This window comes from Apus apus, chromosome 1 (genome assembly GCF_020740795.1).
Source record: "Apus apus isolate bApuApu2 chromosome 1, bApuApu2.pri.cur, whole genome shotgun sequence".
Lineage (NCBI taxonomy): Eukaryota > Metazoa > Chordata > Aves > Apodiformes > Apodidae > Apus > Apus apus.
Genome location: NC_067282.1, coordinates 51758068 through 51782112, shown reverse-complemented (window position 1 = coordinate 51782112; position 24045 = coordinate 51758068). Strand labels below are relative to the sequence as shown.

At 39.9% G+C, this 24045-nt stretch overlaps 1 protein-coding gene across 4 annotated transcripts in view; it reads left to right on the top strand.

The window, feature by feature from the left end:
• Positions 1-18574, top strand: part of ABCC4 (ATP binding cassette subfamily C member 4) — a 161675-nt gene extending 143101 nt beyond the window's left edge. For all 4 annotated transcript variants that reach the window (XM_051608347.1, XM_051608346.1, XM_051608345.1 and 1 more), the window contains 2 exons: positions 9448-9582; positions 14411-18574. In XM_051608347.1, coding sequence (XP_051464307.1) covers positions 9448-9582; positions 14411-14518 — 243 coding nt within the window. In that variant the 3' untranslated portion in view covers positions 14519-18574. The remainder of the gene's footprint in view (positions 1-9447; positions 9583-14410) is intronic.
• Positions 18575-24045: the final 5471 nt, after the last annotated feature.

Here is a 24045-nt window from a genome sequence, read left to right as displayed (position 1 = left end):
CAAAACTTGTGCATTTTCCAATGACAAGGATGTTTCTCCGCAGAGACTTTTCATATCAGTGCAATACTTCTTTGAAATGGAAACTCTTTATGCAAGCAGAGCTTGATCTGGTAATTAAAAACTGTCATTCAAATGGGAAGTTTTTGATGAAGAGAATCATGGGAAGAGATTTTATTTATGGGAAAACCTGTTGTGGTTACATTCTTAAATGACTAATATTCAAGGTAACAATACAATGTACTTCACAGCCAGACTTGAGGTTTTTTTTTTTGGTCAATAGAAAATGACTTCCCACGTCTTTCCGGTAAGCCTCCCTCGTTCAGTGGTTCTTCTTTTTCTGATGTTACGTTTACCATGGGGGAACATCTGGGCCTCATACATCAGACTGTAGAGATCTAACCTCAGCAAAGTAATCATTCCACCAAAAGGAGGTGTAAACATACTGAAATTGATGGGGAAACTCAGGAGAGAGTTCCATGTTAGTATCCTTCATCCGTCCAGTTGGAGATGAGGCAGTGGTGCCTCAACACCAAAGTGAACAAGATAGTGATGGCAGTGCTGCCCTTCCATAGTGTGGGAGGACAGCATTATTCCAGGGGGTGCAGAAATCTGTGCTCATCCTTGTCCTCTGTGTGAGGAGGTCCCGATGCAATGCTCCCCTTTCCCAGGAGAATGCTGTACCCACCAGTGTACACAGGGCAGTCAGGTTAAGGCCAGTCTTCACCCTTCCTTTTCCAGCATTGTGGTGCCAGAAATATAAGAGTCAAGGAGCTAGAGGGAAGAACAAGCATCAAGGAGTCTAAATTTGCAGCCCAGTGAGAAGCAGAGTTTTTGAAGGAGTCGGGGAGCTCAGCTGCCCTACTGATACCTTCATGAGAGTTTTTGCTGCAGGGATCAAGTCTCCAAAGATACTTGGGCATCTCATTCTTCATGGAAACCTTAAAGTACCTTGTGGATCTCAATCCAGTAATCCACAGTAAACTTGCTACATTTATGTTTGTGCACCTGCTGTCATTATTAAAAAGGAACAAGTACTAATGAAACTACTTTTTTTCACTAAGTCTCTGTGTTGAAAATAGAGACCAGGGAATATTAGAACTAAATGTATTATTTTTTCTTCAACCTAAGAAAAATCCCAGTTGTGCTATAGGACCAAAGTCTCTTGGGTAAAGAAAGGTGAATTATGAAGGATAGGGGGGCTGAATGGAGCAGAATATAGAAATTAATGGTAATAGGTGAGATTCCTTGCAGAGGGGAGGTGAACTTAGTGTCAGCATACCTGAATATCAGTATCAGTATGTGTACAGCAAAATCGTTGCTTGTATACATACAGTTCTGGAAGGTGACTGGTAAACTGTCTGGATGACTGGATTTCCAGGGTCCAAACCATCAAGTTTGAAAACTTAGGAAAGATTTCAAAACTGAGCTATGAGGGGTGATAAAATATTTCAGGGAGACTCTTTGGAGTTTTTAAGCAGTTCCACCAGATGTTGGGTGGGATTAATGCTAACCTGCCTACTTGGTTACTGTCTATGTTGGAGCCCATCTGGCCAACTGATGGAGAGCAAAGGGCCTGGGATCTGTTAGATTTCTCCTTGCATTTGTTAACTCAAGATTTGCAGTTACTGGAAGAGCTGAGTGTTTAAGCAAATGATTTTTCAAAAATTATCAGTTTTGTTTGAACAAAGGCAATTGCCACTGTTTCCAGATTTTGGGAATCTGGGTTCATGTTTAGCAAGCCACATGGGAAAACTAGATCCTTCCATGTTCTTTCTTGGAATTGAAAAATTGAGTTCTACCAATATCAACAGTGAACATACTGTTTCAAACTGAGTAATGTATGCATCTCTGCCATTAAAAGAAGATACCATGTTTGAAGTTTAGGCCAAGTTTTACATAAAATACTGAGCTATGTGCCATGATCGTGTATCAGGGTAAGTGTTGTCAGCAGAAATAAAATGTCTGTGACAGTTGTAAGTATCACACCTGGCCCAGCTGTCTCTAAAATGAATCAAGATACCAATGAACTTGAAAAGATACTAGGATTGTTGACTATTTTTGCCAGTTTTAAGCCACACCTCTCCAAAACATTGGCATCTTTGAGTTCTTAAAAGCTGCTCCCAATTCCAAGAGGGCTGCCCAGCAAGATTCTTCTTTTGCCTAAATAAAACAACTAATTATTGAGGCAATACTTTAGCTGAGAGCATTCAAATGTTGGGCTGGATTTGAATTACTGCAGGAAGTGAAGCCAGTATTTGATGAACCTTGATCTCTCTCACTAAGGCATCTGTGTGTGAATGTGTTTCTATCAGTTATCACGACAGGACAGTCAGATCATGTTCCTTTAAAGACGATGGTATGGAATCCAGACCACATGAGAAATACTAATACATCTTTAGAGAATTAATTTTTTTGCTCTCTCAGAAATCCTATAAATTACCGTTTAAAAGCGAATTAGCACAGGACATGCTGGTGGCTGATGCTTTGAGCAGAGAGGTTCTGATAAGGTAAAACTGTCTACATGGAGCTGAGCCACAAGTTCATTGTCAGCAGAAACAGATAAAACCAAGAGACATGCCCAGTCATCTGCAGCAATATTCCATAACCTCTCAAAAAGTATAATATCCTTGTAGCTTATCTAACTTACTAAGATCCTGAAAAGCCTTATTAAAGAGTGGGTTTTCTTAAGCTCAGGTGTATCTTCTATCACTTGAAGGCCACATTTGAGCCATTCTGCAATCCCTGATTGAGAAATGTGGCTTTATAGTGATGGAAACAATAATTACTAATTGACCAAGGGAGAGTTTTGTCAGCATGTTCAGCTGTTAGTGTGAACTGGCATGAGGTCACTTTACACATGCTCTCATGAAAAAGTTGCACTGGTGTATCAGATGTATTGAGGTGAGGCAACTGAGCAATACAAGAAAAAACTGCAGTGACTGGTTAACAGGCTTCCTTCCTCCAGCAAGACAGAGAAAGAGTTAATACTGAATGGTTATCATTAGAAGAGTCATTACTCTATACCTGAAAGGTACTTTTCCTCCTAACATTCCAGCCAGCTTACAGTGGCTTGCCATCAGATGGAGGAAAAGAGAAGGGTAGATTTTTAAGCTTCTGCCATAGAAGTTTAGATAAGTTGTATATGGAACAATTTACCAACCAGCACTGCATACTAAATAATTCCCTGAAGCTCAAGAATAATTTCTATTTAAAGAAAGCCACTCTTTCTGGTTACAGAACAAGCTGTCTGAAGTTGCCTTTTCTGTGAAGTGGGGAAGGCTGGCAGAGGGGGTGTGTCAAACCCCTGTGACCAGTGGTAGATTTGGTGTTATTACAGCAAAATTAAGCTCTGCTGAGGTGAAGTATTTAGGAAGTCTGAAAATAATAATTCAGATTATGTGAAGGTAAATGCCCAAGTTTGTTCTGCATTGCTTGTACACATGATAGAGGAAATGTACATTATTTGACACCAGATTTGTCTGAAGGTACTAGTAGAGTAATTTGTATAGGAACCCTGAAGGAGCTTGAGGAATGCTTAGATTAAACCTGAAGACTAAAAAAAGCAAAAACAAAAAAAATGAAAGACAGCCAAATAAAGCTTTACCACCTTTTTTTTTTAAAAAAAAAGAAAAAAAAAAGGAAAATCCCTTTAAAGGAGAAAAATCCTGAACTTTAAAATGGTTCCTGAGTGATATTTGCAGCCTTCTCGGTGTTCTTTGGTGTTCACAGATCTGTTTAGATAGGTTGATATTTATAAATTATTCTTCAGAGAAGTATGTACATGTTTCTGATCTGTTTTGACAAACCATGTTAGATGGAAGAGACAGAACATGCTTGCATCTGAACTTAATGCCAACTGGAGCACAGGCTGTTGACTCTTTCCCACGAAGCTATGTATTGTCTTGGGTAAATATATTTCTTATAATATGATGTAACCAGAAGCATCTCCTGAATATTCTCCTCTTCCCAGGACTTCATTGAAGATCATCTTGATGTATGCTCTCTGAGGAAAACATTGTTCAAAGTTGTACTCCTAGCAGAGTTTTGAACTTTAATAATAATTTTGTTGTTTGGTGATGTCTTCTCCAAGTCTAAATTAAATCAGATGTATTCCCTAGGAGATAATTTGCTTGAATTATTTTCCTTTTGAATAGGAAATAAAAACATTTATGATCAACTGTTAAATGTCCCATTTTCCCTCTGGCTTTATGGTGAAGATGAACGTGAATAGGAATACTAGTCATTCCTCAATAATAATTGAAATAAATTCCCATGCCCCCCTCTTCTGTTGCTGAACACTTCCAACCTTGGACTGTATTTTTCTCAGAAAGTTTTATAACTATTGTTCTCTTGGTTTGTCTGCTTTTGTTGCTGAAAGTTAGAAAATGCAGGATTTAGAACTTTCTTTTTTTCTGTCTATGGATAGACATAAGTACATGGTATTTGTAACAGGATCTGTAAGGGGCTGTGTTCTTCCTCTTTCTGTGGCTAACAACGCTTCTTTTACTTACATTAATTCACAAAGAAGATTTTAAATACGCTTTAAAAATTAATGTTTGCTTTTCCAAAGTCCTGTGCAACAGAATGATAAAGATTACTTGCAGGAATCATCAGGTATAAAAGGTGCTTGCTGTCCTGGTTCTGCTGTCTGGGTCTCTGGTGGAATCTGGACTAGTTTAATGTAGGTTCCTCATCCTTCATTGTCCTCATTTTCTCTTTTCTTTGTGAAACAATCTCTGATTTATTTTTCACCATTTTATGTTTCCTTCTTGTTTTCCTCCCTTTTTTTGTCATGGTTAATACATTAAACTATGAGGCTATGGAATAGAAATACTGCAAAGTTTGGGGTTTTTTAGGGGGAACACCTATTCAGAGTGGACATAGATACCCTGATGGTATACAGATGAGGCAAAAATTGACAACTGTTTTGTAGTTGCCAAGTCTTAGACAAATTCAGTTCAGCAACATTTTTGTGATGTAGGTGAATGGTCTTTCCATGCTTGTGTGAACACAACACATTTAAATGGCTAATACTCTGTTTCCATGTTTGCCTTTGCAGGGCAGTCAAATTCAAATGCTTCTTTTCTGTTTCTCTGTCCCTTCCCTGCCATGTTTTAAATCCCACTGTTTCTATGTTATTCTATGCCTCTGTGTCAAACAAAATGCTGTTCAAAGCTATGGTGCCTTCTACCCAGTATGGTTCTGAAAAATTCACGAGTGGGATGAGCTGCCTGCCTGCTCCCGAGATGTTCAACCAGGATGAAATATTAAATAGAGTGGAATTAGGTGGCATGAGAGGATTTTACTCAAGAAGAATACTGCATTTAACCTCTGCTCAAACATAAAATGTCTGAATAGTGCTGCCTGAGTAAGGGTGGGTTGGATAGGTATAAGTAAAGAGCAGTTCACCTTATTCAAGGAGGTGAGTGAATTGCTTTGAATAAGAATTTCCCCGTGTGCTCTTTTGCATGATTATCAGAAGCCAATTTTGTGATTTCTGTTCTGTTTGAGTTACTCTTCCACTTGAGAAACTTCTGTTGAAGTCACAAGGGTCTGACTACAAAGGCAAGAACAGTGCAGACAAGGTAAAAGAGGCTGCCAGCACAAGACAGTGGAGGATCTGGCCCTGGTTTATGTATTACTTCTTGGGTTTATACAGCTTCTTTGTGTTTGCTTCATTTTACTCAGAGCTGTCAAAGTATTTCATTGGCAGTTAACTCCCTCAGAACGATTATGAGGCTTTATTTGGTGTATTATACAAAAGGTCACACCGAGGAGCTGACAAGTTGAGTGATTTCTCCAAAATCCCCCTCTCTCAATATATGTGTTAAAAGCCTATAATGAAATCCCAGGCTGATTCAGAGTCCCGTGCTCCTGTGTGTGTCCTCTGTAATCACGGTGCTGATCTGATTTCACCAGCTACAAGCTTCTCTGGCTTTTCTGTATCGAGTTCCACTGGTACAACTGCCTTGGAATGCATCTGGGTTCTTTTTGGTCATATTGTGCAGTGATAAGCGTTGCATGCAAGTTGATCAGAAAATATGTGGCTGGTAAACACCAGATTCCACCTTTCCTGAATGATTAGCTGCCTTTTTGAAGTCCTAATGATTTTAATTTGGCTTGGAGTCAGTGAGTAAGAGTATGCAAAGCTTTAGCCAAAGTGCCTCCTTATTTATTTAAATTTTATCAGCATGTATTTCTCCAAAGGAGAGAACCTATATCTTTGTCTAAGCACTCTTCTATAAAAGTATAAATATCTAGGTTTATAACCACCAAGTAATTCAACTTAAATTCTCTCCATTGTGTCACAGATGACAGCATGTAGTAAAAACAGTGTTTTTACCTGGTGAATACGGCTTGTAAAGTATTCCTGACATGCAAGAATTATGTTGTTTGTACAGTTCTGTTCTTTTTTTTTTCTCTTCTCAGATTTTTTTTTTTAAAAGCAACACAGCTTGTTTTTCCTTACGCTTGTTCTGTATATTTTCATAACACAAGTTTGTTTTTATTCCCCAAGAAAAGGCTGTGAATACAAGAAAGATTTGTTTAAAATGTGAATGGAATTTTTTTTAGACACACAAATCACTCACTCTATCTGTTGGTCTTCTGGACTTGGCTGTTTAAAACTTGTCAAGGAAGAATAAATTTTTCCTTTTTCCCTCTCAGGTTCCCTGGAGGAGGAAGATTGTCCGTGTTTGTGATTGTTTCAGATATTTGCAAAATTAATGTTGTAATTTGAATACCACAGTAATACAAATGTTCAGAAACCCTCTACTTTCCTATTGTAGTTCTTTACTTGTGAGAGACACATTTAATGAAGGTGCTTTTTGTTGTCTTTCTTAAGGAGTGGTTCCATAATCAAGTGCTGTGTTGAAAAACCTACACTTATTGCCAAGGCACCAGAGGTGTCCTGTGCACCCCAATTAAATTAAATTACGTAGAACTGTATATGATACATTAATTTATCACATTTTTAAGGAGGCTGTTCTTAAGTGTGACATACTGTACTGAATAAAAAGTTGGTGATTAAAATGATATTTGTAATTATTCCTTAAATACTCAGATTAAATAGGCTAGGGCTAAGTATGCTGGAAAAACAACATGTGCACCAGTGTATACCTTTTCAGGTGAAATACCACATCTGTTGTGTGTTAAATAACTGTATGTTGTGCTATTCAGTACTACTGATATTAATTTTTTCCCGTGAGCACTTTCTTTAGGTACATACCAAACAGTATTGGAAATCTCTTGCAAAGGAAAATGATAGTATAAGCTGGGTGCTCGAAGATTTTGAAAAGAGCAAATAACCTCTTGTAGGTTTCTGTGCATACAGTTTATGAAATTAGATGTATTTATGCTGCTGTTGTTGGCTGGGTTATTTTCCATTCAAATGCCATGTACTTAATTGAACCGGAAGCAAAGGAGCGGGCACCTTTCCCCTGGTGCCAGGTCCCTGGTTCAAACAAGTCGACGGAAATCTCGGCAGCGTGTAATTTTCGCAGCAGGGCAGGCAAAAGGCATCAGCTCAGCTGTCCTGCTCCACTCTGGGTGTTTGTCATTGATGGGTGTCCTGGCTGCCTGGAAATTTGCCGGGCTCTTGGCCATCAGGATGCTTTGCACAAGGAGTTGCACAGGCAAAAATGGCATCTTTGAGAGTTTCCTCACAGGATGCTGAGTTTGTCTCCAACCTTACTGTAGTTTCTTCTTTCAAATAGGAGGTTGCAAACTACTTCTGTTATTTTGGAACTTGTCCTCATAACACCTTTCATTAATATCTTTCCTGAAATCAGCAGCTCCAGTTTTTTAGATCTTTTTTTTCTTCTTCTTCTTCTTACAAGTATGTACACCATAATTATGGCTTGGTTATGAGTCCTTGAAGTCCCTCTGTTGTGGCAATATCTTTTTCAATAGTATGCCGTGTTTATTCAGTTTTTTATTTACATAAGAGCAAAAATACTTTCTGAATTACTTTGTTTTCACACATAACATCTTCTTCTTTCTTTTTTTTTAAAAAAAACTTCACTGCTGCTACACATGCATTAAGGTACTGAACTTGTAGACCGATACCCAGATCACATTCTTGAGCATTTAATTTATAAACCAGTTAAGTATTTTAGTGTATTGCATTTGTCAATATTGACTTCTCCCTGCTATTGTATTTCTCATTCTCTTAGGTTGGGTGGGTGTATCTGAATCTCTTCTAGACTTACCCACACATTTTTGTGGCATTTGCAGGTTTGTCACTTTTTTGATAACTCCTTTTTCTGATAACCAACACTCACATAGCTACCACATGTGCCAGAACAAAAATGTTGTACCCACCAGGTCCTACCTGTTCAACTTTCCACAAAGAAAAATGCACTGTTTATTTCTAATCTTGGTTTTCTGTCCCGGTTCTTGAGTAAGTTTTGTCCCTTTTAGCACAGGTATTTAGTTACACCAGATACCTTTCTGGAAATCCATATAAACTGTTTCTCCTCTTGTTTTCCTTTGCTACCTTAAGAATTGTATCAGATTTGTGAGGGTCAATTTACTTCTGCTAGAGCCTTGAAGAAAAAATTCTGCTTCTGAACTGTGTGTCTTCTACTTGTGTTTTTGTGATAATTTTAACTAAATTGCTGTCTTATCTCAAAACATATGTAATGATCTAAAAGTTCCCTGAATTAATCCTGTAAGGCTTTTCAAAATGTAATATTTGCTACCGTACAATCCTTAAATGGAGTTACTAGTATGAGAGTATTTTCATGTAAGTTCAATCAGATTATTCGTAATTTTTTTCTGATATTTTTTGCTGTGTGTGTCCTCTGTGGCTTACTGTCTTAATGCCTTTTTCATTTTTCTGTTGTTTTTTCCTTCTCCTGTCCTCTCTTTTGGGTACCTATGTCCCTGGTGGCATCTCATCTTTTTTTATGTAGAAAGAATAGGTTCAGGGTAAGTATCTTTCTAATATGTAGTTGACAAAACCCGATGCAATAAATTGTTTATCTTTTCAGCAACACCCTCATTTTCTTTAATTACATCTTCACCTCCTCTAACCCAAAAGACTTACCTATTCTCCCTTAACCATCTTGGTGGTTATTGCGTGGTTTTTACCCACAGCTGTTTACTTCAGAGCCCATTTTCGGCCTCTTTGTTTCTTTCTTACACAATGGATCTGATAATCTGCTTTGTTGGGTTCACAAACATTGTATTTCCATATTCTGCATAACTTTGCATTGGATTCCTATAGGTGGAATGGCTGTAGGGCACTCTAAAATTGTACAACAGGTCTATAAACTGAGAAAGTACTGCGCTTGTTTGAAGAGAACATGTTTCATTTTCAGGATACAAAATTCATCTTAGCACTTAATGTGCATATGTACATTCCCCCCTTGCTTGTATTCTCTAACTTTTTTTTTTTTGTTTTAATTTCTTATGCTAATATGTTGGCTTCTGCTGATTTAACAGGTTTTAGAGGCAGGAAGAGTGAAAGAATATGGTGAACCTTACATTTTGCTGCAAGAACAAGATGGCTTGTTTTACAAAATGGTGCAACAAGTGGGCAAGACCGAAGCAGCTTCTCTGATTGAAACGGCAAAACGGGTAATTTTAGAAGAAATTATCATCGAGTTTGTCTCTACCCTTTGTTTATCTCAAGTTAACATACTCAGTGCTATAGTAAGCCTTATACTAAAGAATCTTTGCCATGCAAAGCCATCATTTTCAGTGCCTTTTTTAGTGGGATATGCGCAGACTTCTGAATGGTACGTGTGTTTATGTACCCTGAGTTGAAAGAGTGTTTGGATTTTTTGCATCCTTCTGAATGTACACAAATAAGTGAGTGTACACATAAGAGTAAGTGACATACTCACCTGTGCTGGCCACTGATCTTAAAAACTTGCTGCAAAAATATGTTACTGTTTCCTAGTCAAACATTCATCTGCTACTCCTTTATTTTTTTAAAGAGCCGGTGAAATTTGAGTTTGAGGTTCAGTGCCTGTGCATTATATTACGGTCTCGGGGAGCATGGTCACATTCATACTTTTTGTGCTTTCTCTTCTTTTGGTCTTGTACCCTTAACTCTGTTCTGCACTCAGGATGAGTAAGGCTCAATTAAGAAACAGCTGTTGAATGTTCTCTTGTTTCCTTGTTCCATACAAGGCTGTGTGCCCGATTTACTGCTTACTATTCAAATCCTGCTCTGAGTACAGAATCATTAATGTAATTGCGAGCATTCCTCTGGCAATCAGAGTGTTTAAGAAACATCAATGGCTTAATTTTCATAAAACACCTCTGAGGTAAAGCTGTATCATCACCACTTTTCAGATGGAAAGCTGAAGCAGAGATAAGAAGATAAAAGAAAATGACCTGTGTTTGAGGAACTTATTTTTACTAGCTTTTGGCTTGATTTTTTTTTTTCCTTTTTATAATTTACCACATGGAATGTCCAGAGCAAGTTTTTCTTTCTCTCAGTGCTGATGAAGCTTCAGCACTGCTTTATCTGAGACTGGCAGTGCTTAGTTTGGTAGACACTTGATTCATAATTAAGGCACTGACACTAGGTATGTAAAGACCTAAGAGTGCCTCTTCAAGGCAAGAGCCACAGATCTTCTCTCTAGTCTCTATGCTTTCCACTCCTCAAGTTGTTAAAAGTGTGGAGCAGAGCTAGGGAAACACAAACTCCACACTGTTTCCTGGGGAAACAGGAAACCAGTCGATGGAAAGCAACACCTGAAGAACAGGAGACAAAATGGCAGATGCCTGGCTATTTCCTAGGAAAAATAAATGTACTTCCAGTCAGTTGGAAAAAAATGAAAAGATGTGCTGCTCTCATGGAGGCTATTTTACTGGACTTCTTGAAGATTAGGGAAGATATTTCTGTCTCCATATTCTTAAAAGTTTTTTACAATTTTTTTTTTTTTTACTAAAATATTTTTTTCCTTTTTATAAAAAAGAGGTTTTCAAGTGAAGCTTTGTAGCTAAAAGTGAACACTGTAAATTCATGTGTGGCACTGATCAGAGAACTGAGAAAATAGCTTTGCCACTGTGTAGACCAGGTGGCGAATGCTGCTGTCCTCCTCCATTGCTGCAGTGTAGCTTCTTGTATTTTATTACTAGAAAGGAATGAGTTAGCTATGGTATTTTATGGTACGTGTATGAAAATCTGGATGTTATATAAATGATGTTTCAAAGGATAGCTTCAAATTCATATGACCAGTGTTTATCTTTAAGGTGAAAGCCAGCTTCTAAAGCCTTGATCCTTGGAATGGCAAGAGGTGAGGCTATCCAGCTGTCATCTGTAGAGGTTTAGCCGTGTCGTGCTATCTCTCCTTCCTCCCCTGCAGCCCTCCCCAATTGCACAATTGCATTCAAAGATAATTCAAAATATATAAAAATAATTGCCTGATGTTACTTGCCCATATAGTCATCTGCAGTTACCACATCAATGTTATGTGATTTTGTACAGGAAGGGAAGAGATCCAGGAACCAGTCTCTGCTGAAATGTGGTTTGATGAAAAAGTTTGCTAACTCCCAGGCTAGAAGGCAGATACAAGCTTTAACATCTGCCAAGAATGCAAAGCATGGTGCTTATCCACACTCAGCCCAAAAATAAGGGAATCAAGAGACTCTATCTCCAGTCAGCAGCTACCCAGAAGCACAGTTGCAGTCCTTTCTGTTTGGAGGACTTGGACATAAATTCAAGATTTTCATTATTGCTGTCCCTTGTGCTTCATGCATACTTTCAGAGAAGCTGCTTAGTCAGAAGAGCTGATTCCAATGGCTTTTCTTTTTACGCTAGTAAGTCTGTTACATGTATTGCTGTTGGTCTCATACATTCCTACTGTGGTTAATAAGAACCGTTTTTATGAAGACCAGCTTTTTTCTGTTGTTGAAAACCAGCATGCTGCACGTAAAAAGAAAGGGTAATATGGCATATATACATACTTTTCAAAAGGCGTTACAGTGGGTTGCTAAGGAAAATGGTTTGGAGTGTGGCCATGCTTTGGCAGTAGTTACTTGATTTATTGCATTTTGGACCCAAATTTTGTGCAGAACAAACTTGCACCAAGATCTTCTTTCAGTAAGGTGAGACTTTAAATGCATTTTCTGGATTCTGCATATATCCTTTTAAATGCAGATGAAGAGGAACTACATGTTGTAAATTAGAAGACTAACTTAGATTATCTTTGAAGAAACCTAATTTAAAAGAAAATAAAATCTGGTGAGTGTCTTAGCTAAGCATTGCAAGATTGAGCTATTCAAGATCACTACTCCTGCTGGAACCTTTGAATCAATCCAGCGTTGCTGTTTGTACTTCTCTCTTGGTCACTCAGTGTCTCCATTTTTTTGTGACAATGTCGAAGAAAACAATGCAGGCACAGCTCAGATTGAAGGCTGCTGAGAATATAGTAACTAGGCTGTGAGGCTGACTGCAGTAGAGTTGTGCTCGGCATCATAAGACCATGTTTTTATCTTTGCTCAGTTTACAAGAAGCTGTTAGGAGAAGGTCCTGTGGGACAGAGAGAAATAGTCACAAACAGTTAAAAAGGAAAAAAGGTGCTCAGTTATTCAGCTAAACAAAAGTTGGTGCATTTTCCATGCTCTTGGCAGCATAGAGAGAGGTTTTTCCACAAGCTTTGGTGGCAGCAGGAGAGGACTGGTTTTCTGTCAGTCAGTTTTTGAGTACTTTGAGGGGAAAAAAATTGAAGCTATGACAGATGTGTAAATATTAAAATACTAGGTGCTGTCTCACCTTAGTGATTACTTTTTAAAAGGTTGCAGCTCTGTTGGCAGTGGAAGAACTTTCGCTAAAGACTTGAGCATTTAATATCTTGAGGGATTGGGCTCAGGGGAAGAATCGCAATGAGACAGTTGAAAAGCAGCTGCCATTTCATTACGTCTCTAGTAATGTGCCAAGGTTTTCTGTTAACTTTCAAACCCAAAAAAATTCACATTCAAAAGCTGCATTAAAAGTATGCTGAAGTTTTGTGTTTTAAACCAGGAACAGGATGGGAATACACAACGGGGGCTGCTGTCTCTGCAGCGTGTGTGCAGGCAGGCGCCTGATTAACTTTCCTCTACTGCATCTGATGGTGGCTGGTTACTGAGGAATGCCTCTTCACAGGGCTTCCAATTCTTTAGTTGATTCAAATCAGACCTTAATATTCTTTGAAACTTGTGAAGATGCAGATATCTGGCCTTAGCTTGTGCACACAAAGGAGGACAGTGGTACTTACAGGAATGTTTTTATAGAATGACTGTTTCTTTTTTATCCTGCATGTATTATGCGTGTATTCGTATACCTGAAAAGGACATTATTATCAAACAAACTGAACTTTGTTGACAACACTCTCAAATATAAATTGGAGAAACGTTTCATAAGCCGTAGTCAAAGCAGTCTGACTGTGAGACCTAACTCATGACATGTCAGCCTCAGAAAGATAGTGTATATTCTGTTTTTAAAGACTCAAACAAAACTTTTCACATTCTTCTTTGAAAAAAATTGTATTTGAAGTCCTTTTTCACCCAAACACATTTTTAGATAAGAGCACACAAGTCTTGACATTATTTCATTTTGTTATGCGCATCTGTCAAGGAACAGAGATATGATACAGCTACTAAAAACTGATGATTGTGGAACAGTGAAACTTGACAGCATTTCATTTCCTTTATGTTCTGATTATACATTTATCAGGAAACCTGTATCTCTTCTAGTTGAGCTAGAAATTGGTAGAATTCAGGAACTCAAAGGCTTGGCAAAGAACTGTCCTATTACTTGGTATCATCTTACATTTTAGAGAAGTTGCTTGGTTGAGTCATTGTTAAAGCTTTTGCTTCTTCTTTCATTATTGTGGTTCACTATCCAGAGATCACATTTCTATAGGCCCTATAACTGCTCTGCAGCACAAATTAAACGCTGGGATATTTCATACATATACCTTGAAGTTTCAATGGTTGTCAATCACAGTTTGTAAAATATAGGGATTACAACCTGATATTAACATCTAAACCCATTGTGTTCATTTTATGTGTGAAAATGAGAAACCCTTGTGCAGACGCAAGATTTCACAGCTTCTTTGTCATCCTGTTTTTAATTTATCTCCATGTTTTGAGCCAGTAAAATGATTTTACTTATCAGTTTAATGCGGAAGTGATAAAATATATCTCTTTATCTGAATTACCGGAATTTGAGTTGATCTACAGGTTGCCTGGGATTTTTCTCATGCTTTGTTATAATGTAAGATCATATAGTAATTTTACTAATTTTTCCGTGACACGGAGTTACTGAATACCACTAACCTGAAGTTCCTGTTGGAAGTCCTTAAGGACATGTATTTATCTTTTCTGTATTTCTTTCCAGAAATTTTACCTGAAACGAAAACGTGTTTGATGCGTAATTACTCACAGAATCTGCTATGTTTTTTCCTAGGTGTACTTCAGTAAGAATTACCCAGAAGTTGTTCAGAATGGCCAACTTGCCACAGACTCCTCCTTGGATCCTTCCTCAGGATTATGCATAACTGAAACTGCACTGTGATTCCTAACAACCGTAACTGTTTTTCTTAGAATGTAAACCTGAGATCATCTAAACTCAGCGACAATGTTTGCAAGTATCAACGGGAGAGGAAAGGGAGGGGGCGATTCTTTGCACTGGACATCCTTCCTTATTTAATACTGAGAAGAAAATATTTACTGTCCCTCTTTCTTTAAATTCAGTGCAATATGTTTTCCTTTCCAACTAATTTTGTGTATTGCTAAAGAAATTAGGCAGAGTCAGTTGTTATTTGAAAGTTATGTGGTAGAGATCTCTTTTATTTAAACAGGTGCAGGACACCTAACGGGTCTAGAGTGCATATTTGGAGCTTATGAAAAAAATATAATTGGAATGTGTCCTTTTTCTCTTTTGGAAACATGTTGAGGGTGAGCAAAACCAAAATTTTGTCAGTGTTGCTTTAGCATGACAGGTATGTCTAAACAGCAGATTGGGTAGTGTACCTCTTAGTTGTCTCATGCAACTGTCCTTCTACCTGTCATAAGTAGCTATGCAGGTTAGTAGAAAAAAGACTTGAACAAGCCAAAAATATTTTTTGATAGCAAAAAATACTATATGCTTTTTTTTCTATAAATAGTTGAAATAATGCTGTTCAAGATGAATGTAAATGTTAGTTTTATTTTGGTAAAATCCAAATGCTGAAAAATCAATCTCAGTCTTCTATACTTCAGAAGAAAATTGCCACATGTACACTGAAGAAACATTTAAATAATTTAACATACATTCCTCTTTTTGTCCAGGTTATCAGAGTAAAAAGGTATTAAAATAACTTGAGGAAACGTTTGAATGACATGTCATTATACCTAAATACTGTGTAGTACAAAGTTATCTTCAACACAACATATTGAAATGTATACATTATTTGCATTTATTGTGCCTTAATATCTGTGCCTTCAAGCCAAAGCTGTAACTGCAGGGTAAACAACAAATTCATTAAATATATGTTAAAAATGTTTAAACTTAGTATGTTTAAAGTTTTGCATCAGGGGTTCTGTTGAACTCGAGCTGTTTGAAGTTACCATCCTACTGGAATCGTTAGGAGAGTAGAGTCTCTTAGTTTTGAGTGGCTGTTGTTGATAGTGAGAGGAGCACAGTGAGGCAGAGAGGTTTGATATTCATAAGTTATGTCCTGGTTCAGCAAAGCACTTTAACACCAAGGCACTATTCCCATGCTTTAAAAAAAAAAAAAAGAAAATAAAAAAATTCAAGCAAGTGCTATGCTGCTTCAGATTTTTTCATGTTTAGTGAGATACTTACTCTTTGAGGCCCAGTAGAAAAGAAATACGTTAATCTTACTGGAATTAACACAGAAGAGACTAAAAGGCAATGGATCTCTTCAAGACATGGAAAATACTGGTTTTTTAAAAAAATACTGAAGATGCTTTGTAAGACAAATGTTATTTACCCAGTGATCACCCAGTGGTCTGAAAGTAAAGCAAATGCAAATATTTCTCATTTCAAGCAGTTCTGCCAGCAACTGATTCAAATAAAAAATTACTCTGTCCTTCTCAAGAAGTAAATTGAGGCCAAAGCCTGTGCCTCAGCATAGGGGCTCATCTGGAAGGGCTTTGCCCTGCTCAGGACTCAGCCCAGTGGTGAGAGGCTGGTGAAAGGCAGAATCCTGGTTTCCCTGTTGCAGCATCTTCCCTGCATTGAGGCTCAATGGCTTACTGTCCTGCTGTGAGATCCCAGGGGAGAGGGGAGGACTTCCTTCTACCTGCAGTGCCGCCAGCCAGCTTCCTCTGGTGGCTGGTGGGAGAAAGCAAACATTGGTGTCCCTTTTTGCTGGTAACATCCTTTTCTATTGCTAGCAGGAAGTTAGAAAGTGAAGTACTCTTGTCCCTAGCTTGCTTTTGGGAAGTCTGACACTTCTGCAGTGTATAACACCTTACACTACTACAAATCCCATTGATATTGGTGGAACTGTACTTCATGCAGTGATTCACAGTGTGAGGCTTGTGCTACATCTGCTGCTAAATGGCATATGGCCAGGGGCAGCTCCCTGCCCCCAAAGCCACGTGGCACATGTTGACTTTGGCTCCTGAGCAGTGCTTATGGCTAATCCTGCTTAGAGCACACCAGCCACATCCTCATTTCTGTTTCTCTTGACCCTGGGTCTTCTCTGGTCTCATGTGGTCCCCCTAGCACACATGTAAACCTGGCACACAATTACCATCTAGCGCTTTTTGGTTTGGTTTGTTTTAATTCAGGTTGTCTGAAATTAGGACAGAGCTATTGTGCAGCTCAGTGGAGTGATGTTTGTATTGCAGAGCCTGTGTTTTACAATAGTGAATTCTTTTGATTTCTAAATAGTTAATTCTTTCAAGAGAGTAAGTATGGTGTATAATACACTGAGACTTATAAATACTCTAATAGAACAGTATGTTCTCCTGGCCGTATACCTTGAGTTTATTTTTTTTCTATCTGAACCAAGGAGATATGTGTACCAAGTCTATAATTACAGTTTTAATTCATTTCAACTCTGAAACGAGTCTGTGGTAAGTTATATTTCAGAGCAGAGCTCCAAAACCCTGGCTGCTGCAGACTCAGTGGTATGAGACCCTGACAGATCTAGCTATCAATCTATAAGCTAGAATTAATTTGATCCTGTAGCTTTTTGTATGTGCACAAAAATGTTAGGTATCTCTGAAAATACTGATTCTGCTTCTTCACATGTTTTGGCAGGACATTACTGGCTCTAGGTAACAAATATCAATGTAAGAGTACACTTTTTTTTTTAATCACACTTGAAACCCATAAATTGCTGAGTAGAACAACTGATAGCAAGTCATTCTTGTCTGTCATTGGCATTATATCCATCTTCTTAGTTGAAAGTAACAAAAAATATTTTCATCAGGAAATGGTTTCTAGATTATTTTGTTGGTGTTGTTGTTGATGGTTGTTTTGTTTAGATGACTGTTGGTTAAGATTGACTGTTGAGTAAAAAAGCTGAGTAAAAAATGCCATGTTCCTGAGTAGCAAAACTCAGAGCAGAGATGAGGAAGGCCTGCCTTTGGTGAAAGTCTTGGTCTGTTAAATGGACAAATTTTCTTTCTTGCAAGGTGTTTTATATTTCCTTTTAAAGAAAAATTTAAATAGTTCTAAACTTTCACTTTGAAAATTTCTGTGCTTTATTTGGAAATAGCAAAGCTGGTTACTCTAAGCTACATTCCTGCCCTGGGATCTTGGAAAAAGAGCTCAGTCTTCTGAGTTATTCAAGCCTTTAAAATACTGGTTCACCATGAGGTGCCTTAAAGTATTCCAGAGTGTCATTTCTAACAAACACAATTTTATACGTAATACTGAAAATCATCAGTTACATAACTATTGTTTGATTGGTGTGAAAGACCAGGAGTAGCTTCTACTTCTGATCTCCAGACTTGTTCTTCAGATGTTCATTTTAGTGTGTCTTTGCTCCACCCCTGGAACCACTGGGAGAGTCAAAACCGACACAGTTCTCAAGGACGGGTTATCTCATGTTTTGTTTCTCTTTGGCGAACCGAACCAGAGCTCATTTGCCAGACGAGCATAGTCTTCTGTGGTTCCATTTGTGCTGCCTTTTAGAAGAAGGGGACCTTCTTCTGACCAACATCAGTAGTGCTGTTTGTTTAGTTGATGTTGACTTTCTTTTAACCTTCCCAATACATGTTTAAAGTAAGATTGCAAAAATAATCAGAAGGGGTCAAAAGATCCAAATGTTACGGAAACTTCTCTTAAAAATGCTGCTTTTTGTGTTAATCTGACCCTTTGAAATATCTTTAAGGTTTTTTCTCATCTTTTTTTGAGGGGGCAGAGGGAAATGAAAGTTAAAATTGCTTATTTCCTGTGATGGTGATGAACATCTGACACTTCAGCAGAAGAGTGTGGCTTTTTGTATATGTTTTACATTGTGTAACAGCACACTGCTTTTTCATCATTTTGGGGTTGTTGTTTTTTTTTTGCATTTCTGTAATAATTTGATTTTCGTATTGCTATGAAATGATTCATTTTGTTGATGTTGATGTGACAATGCCCGTTGTACAATAAAAGACGTTTCTCAGAGGCCTGCAGAAGTTGGTGGTCATTGCGACTCTGTGGTTGAAGGCAGAAGCACCAGGCTGAGCGAAGGCAGCTCACACCTGAAAGCTCCAGACACCCTTTTGTGGCATCGCCAACTTGCAAGGGTTGGGAAGCCTCCATTTCGAGGTGTTGCACAAGAATACATTCCAGCTTGTTTTTTACCAGTTGCCTGCCATCTGAGACCTCTCAGATTACATTACCAAGCTCTGTGCTTCATTAACACGGCCTAAAAAGTCATTCAAATAGTGGTTTTTTTTAAATTGTGGTGGCAGAACCACTGCGGTCACACGAGTGCAGGTAGGTATGGTCTCTGCCTCAAGCAGGTAGCAGGCTCAGTGGGCTGGAATGGACACAGAAGTGAAGTGGGTTAGCAGCACAACTGCAAAATCGGGTGTCATCTCTCTGCTGTCTGATGAGTTTGTTGCTTAACCAGACACTCTGAAAACTGCTAGTTTCTGGGTGTCTCCCTGTGTCTATCAACTGCCTTGACCACTTCAATCTACTACTTTGATGCAAGTTTTTAGTATAAAATGAACTGTGTATTTGTCAATAATCCCCCAGTGCAGCAAGTTCCAGGAATCCATGCAACGTGAATTGTCATCTGCCTTTGGATAACGTGATGCTGGCCTACACATTTAAAATTTCTCATGTTTCTACCAAGTCTCACAACCACCATGCAGCTATGTTAACTACCTGTGAGTGAATTTGGCTTAGTTTGTCACAGCACAGTAGTCACTGGTGCTATGAGCAGTATCCCCCAGGACCATGCACTTCATCAAATTTGTGCTCCAGTGTTAGTGCAACAATTCTCTTCGAAATGGGTGATGTAGATTAGTTTGCTTGCCTGAAAGAGAACTGCTGATAAATAGCCAAGGATGAGTTTTATGAATCTGCCCATGAAACAGGCATGCATTTCTTAAGAATCAGTGTATAAAGCTGGTTCATGAATTTAGAGCAATATTAGTGTATTAGTGTATAAAAACACAGGGCACACTCTGACTTTGGGCTTTCACTGTCTGCATCTTGGCACCACTTAACTCCCAAAATTGCCAAAATACAAAAATACTTGGGGATCTTAGCCACGGATTCAGCACATGCACAAAAGTACAATAACCTTGAGAAGAAACTGGAGATAGTCCCACTGCTGTTCAGAAGCCAGGGCATGTCCTACACTAAGTTACTGGAGAGGCTCAGTGCAGGGCACTTGAATCATGCCAGCTTTCTTCAAACATGGCTGAGTTAATAGGTGACCAGAGCTCTTGTTAGTCTCCTGCATGGGACACCCTGGTTTTTTAGGAACACTCTCTTGGGAAGTGGGAGATGGGGGTTGCAGGCTTTCATTAGCCTGAGCCACTTGGGTCTTTCTGTCTTCTGCATCACCAAAGCATAATATTCAGGATGTTTTTGATGGGAATATCCACCATGAGTGAGTGAAGTATGGGATTATATTTTCACCAGGACAAAAGAAATCTCAGGTCTAGGTCCCAGTTCCAGGGGTTATTTATGGATTCTATTCAATGATTGTCAGTGGAAACACCAGGAGGAGCTGGGGATTCTCCTCCAGGCCTCTCATAGCTTGGGTCAGACTGGGCAGCAGAATCCCTTTGCTTGTGTTCATTCCTGCTCTCTCACCCCAGCTGGGCGGTGGTGGCTGAGACTGCAGCTCCTGCAGGGCGCAGGCCTGCTGCTTGCAGGGTGGTTGCTTTAGCTGTTGGGCAGCTCTACAAAAGCAAGCACATTTCTCCTGCCTCCCCAAGGACTCTCTTGTCCTCAGCCCTCTTGCTACCATGTGGACCTCTGCTGTGGCTGGGATGCTCTCTGTACGCAGCTATTCCAGCTGCAGCTGCTCCTCATACAACATCTGGGCAGTGAGCTTCCCTATAGACTAAGGTTTTCCTTTTAATCAGTAGTGTTCCTAATAGAACAGCTCTGAAATACTAACTGCTCTGACTATAGACAGAGAATAAACTCCCAGTTTATGCAGTTTAAATGACTGTGTTACAGCCAAGGGCGTGTATATCCCTTGGTCATTATCATCTGAATTTGATGTCTAAAGTATGGCTGGTGGGTTATGTCAGGCACACAAGACTTATGAAGGAGCTGTGGCTTTTATTCTTTCTTTTTTCCTTTTTTTTTTTTTTTTAAGTTTTGCAGTCTTGCTATGGCAAATAAGGGTCTAGGGCTGGGGCAGGGGAGAGGACAGTGAAAAATAGTTGCCTTTGTTTAATTCTGGTAAGCTTTATATCTCACAGTTCAACCACAGATAGCAAATAAAGGAAGGACTTTTTTATCCTGAGAACAGCCTGAAGAAAGCAAATCTTGCTAGTGTTCATGCCAGTTGACATTCTTCACAGGAAAGGACCATAGTTACCTTATGGCATTAAATTGAATTGGGTGGGAAATGCAGACTCTAATTTCTTCAGTCAAAGTTTCACTGTCAACAAGAGTTTGCTCTTGAATATAACAGGCCCAGATTTTATTTTTAACCAGATGCCAGGCATGAATAGGGCAAGTGAGGGCTGTCGAGCTGTCTGCTGAAAACATTGCCAGGGTACCAAAAAAGAGGATATCTCGCCCCTCCCTGCCCAGCTCAGATGATTTTTCTTCATTCTTTACCAGCAAGAAGACAGCATGGTAACAGGATTATGGACCGCTCTGCATTTTGGTTGATTTAACATGTATGTGCTTTTGCAGAGTAGTGATTTCCACGAGTGGGGTTATGCAAGTAACTCGCCCTGAGTCATTCATGTAGTGAATTAGGTGCCTCTTCCCACAACCAGGTCACCTCCCAACAATCATCCCTTTTTGTTTTTCTTTTTTTTTTTTTTTTAATTACTCAGCAAATCCTTTTGCAACTACTTTAAGCATTCCCTATGGATCACAGTTTCTTGTCTGTGTTTAGTGTTTCTTGGGTTTTTTCAGTCATAATAGAACAGAGAAACTGCATAGTATTGTCTCCCTATTGCTTGGTGTAAATTTTCATATCTGCAACTTTAAATTTTTTTTTGTCTGATTTTGGCCACGCACAGGTGTTAATTTTGTGAGTGTCTATGTCAGTAAAAGCTAGATTTACCTGAATGGCGTGTCACGTCGTGCATACACATCGACACAAAAGGGAAGAGAATCTGCATTTTTCAAATAGTTTTATGGAAAAGCCTCTGCTGCCATTTCTAGCAGGGAATGATAGAGACCACCACGGCCTTGAGAGAATACAGGGGTGCCTCTGCACTTGCGAAGAGAATGTAGAAAGCAGTGAGTTGCCTGCGGTCTGCTGGGATGGAGCAGGGCTGGAAAGACTCTCCCTGCACTGGTTTTACTTGCCTGGGTTCTTTGTGTATTTGTGCACTCGTAAGAAGTTGCAACAGATGCTGTGCAGAACCAGTTCTCGATGCTGAAAGCAGAAAGTGAAATGCCAGGTGCTGCTGGTAAGCAAGAGCAGGTACCTATCCTGTGCCAGGCATGGCCGATGCCTGTTCCCCTCAGGTGTTGTCCCCACAAGCATGCTGGCTGATTGTGCCTCTGCCAGTTCTGAGTAACCAGCCTTATTTTGAAGGAGGAGCCCTCTGAAAAGGAAGAATTTCTAGGGAGAGCTTCCTAGAGCACTGAGGGAACACCAAGGTTTCATTCTGTCTCGCAGACCAAATGTTGCTCTTTTCTCCTCTTTTCAGGGCCCCTGCTGGAGCGACAGCCCAGGAAGCTCCTGGGTACTCTGTGAGGAAGGCGTAACAGCTCACAGTGCTTACAAGGACCTTCTGATGGGTTGGTTAATTGGCTAATGGGGATGCCTTTGCTGCAGCCTAATTAATGTGAGTGCAATGATTACTTAACACGGAGATGTGTAGATCTCTGGGAGATGGCTTTGCTGGGCTGCCAAAAGGAATGGGCAACAAACCCGTCGGAGCTGCTGACGCTGTTGCCACAGATTTCACCAGAACGGCTGCTTTTCCTTCCAGCTTTTTTTTTTCTTTTTTTCCTTTCTTCACACCCCTTCCCCTGCCCCCTCCCCCCCGCCCAGCTTCTAGAAGTGATTATCAGTTCATCCTTTCCCTGGAACTGATACTGAAGCAAGCTTCTATCAGATATTGCTACATGCAATGTGCCTTTTCATGACTTCCCCTTGAAGGATGGAGGATGTTTAAGCCCTGTTACTGTAACTGTGGCCACTGTTGTTGGTAGCTCTTCAGGGCTTTCATTTGCCCATCCTGAGGAGACTGCAACAAAGACTGGCCCCTGCTGTTAAATTGTTTGCATAATTTTTTATTTATTTTTTTTTTTACTGGAAATTGATCTTACCCTGGGAGAAATATCAGCTAGAGTTTTAACACCTAATCATATTGTAACCGAGTGAATCAAGCTGCGTGTGTCCCCCTTCTGTAATCCATTGCCTTGAAGTTGAGGAAAGAGCTTGACTTCCCACTTCGATTTATCTGGACAGCCCTTAATCCCAAAATTTAGTGAGGAGCTGATTTATTGTCTAACATCAGGGAGGGGACATTAATTCCCTGTCTGCCACCCAGTATGACCACTTGGAAAGAAAGAAACCTCCTCTGCTGTAGGTGGGATCAAAACCAAAGGTTATAAACCAAACTGAAGTCCATGTGTCAGGATGGCTTGCCTGAAAAACTCAGCTCTACTGCTACTTAACCCTGTAATTGCCTGGAAACCCTAGAAGCACCTGACTCTTTACCTTGGAGCTTACCCAGGTGCCCAGAGCTGCTCTCCATAGGGTCTCCAGAGCTGAAAAGACAAGAAGCCTAGTGCCACGTGCCCACCTAAGCCTCCCTAGCATGGAGAAAAGTGGTATTTTGCTGATTTAGGGACTCAGCAGGCCCTGATAGCCACACCCAGCACCTCACAGAATCACAGAATGCTAAGTGTTGGAAGGGATCTCTGGTGATCATCTACTGCAAGCCCTCTGCCAGAGCAGGTTCACCCAGAGCAAGTGGCACGGAATGGTGTCCAGGTGGGTTTTGAATGTTTCCAGACAAGGAGACTGCAACCTCTCCGGGCAGCCTGTTCTAGTGCTCCGTCACCCTCCAAGAAGTTCCTCCTCATGGTTAGATGGAACTTCCTGTTTTTCAGTTTGTGCCTGTTGCCCCTTGTGCGGTCACTGGGCACCTCTGAGAAGGGTCTGGCCCCACCACACGCTGCCATGGCAGCTCTGGCTCAGCAAGAGCGAGTGGGAGAGGGACAAAGGAGGAGTCTGCCTGCTGCCTCCTGAAAAAGTGCCCTCCGGGGAAAGGATGCCTGGGGGAGAAAGACCCTCTCCACCTGGCATGGTGCTGCCTTGCTGGAAGCCTTTGCTATCGTCCTGGTGCCCAGGAGAGAGGAGGAAGCTGGGGGCAGCCCGGGGCTCCCCGCTGATAGGGCCCAGCTCCCAGAGAGAGGTTTTGACACGGGGCACACGCTCCCTCCTCGCTCTCCCCCGACCTCCCCAGTCTCCTGAGTCTGAA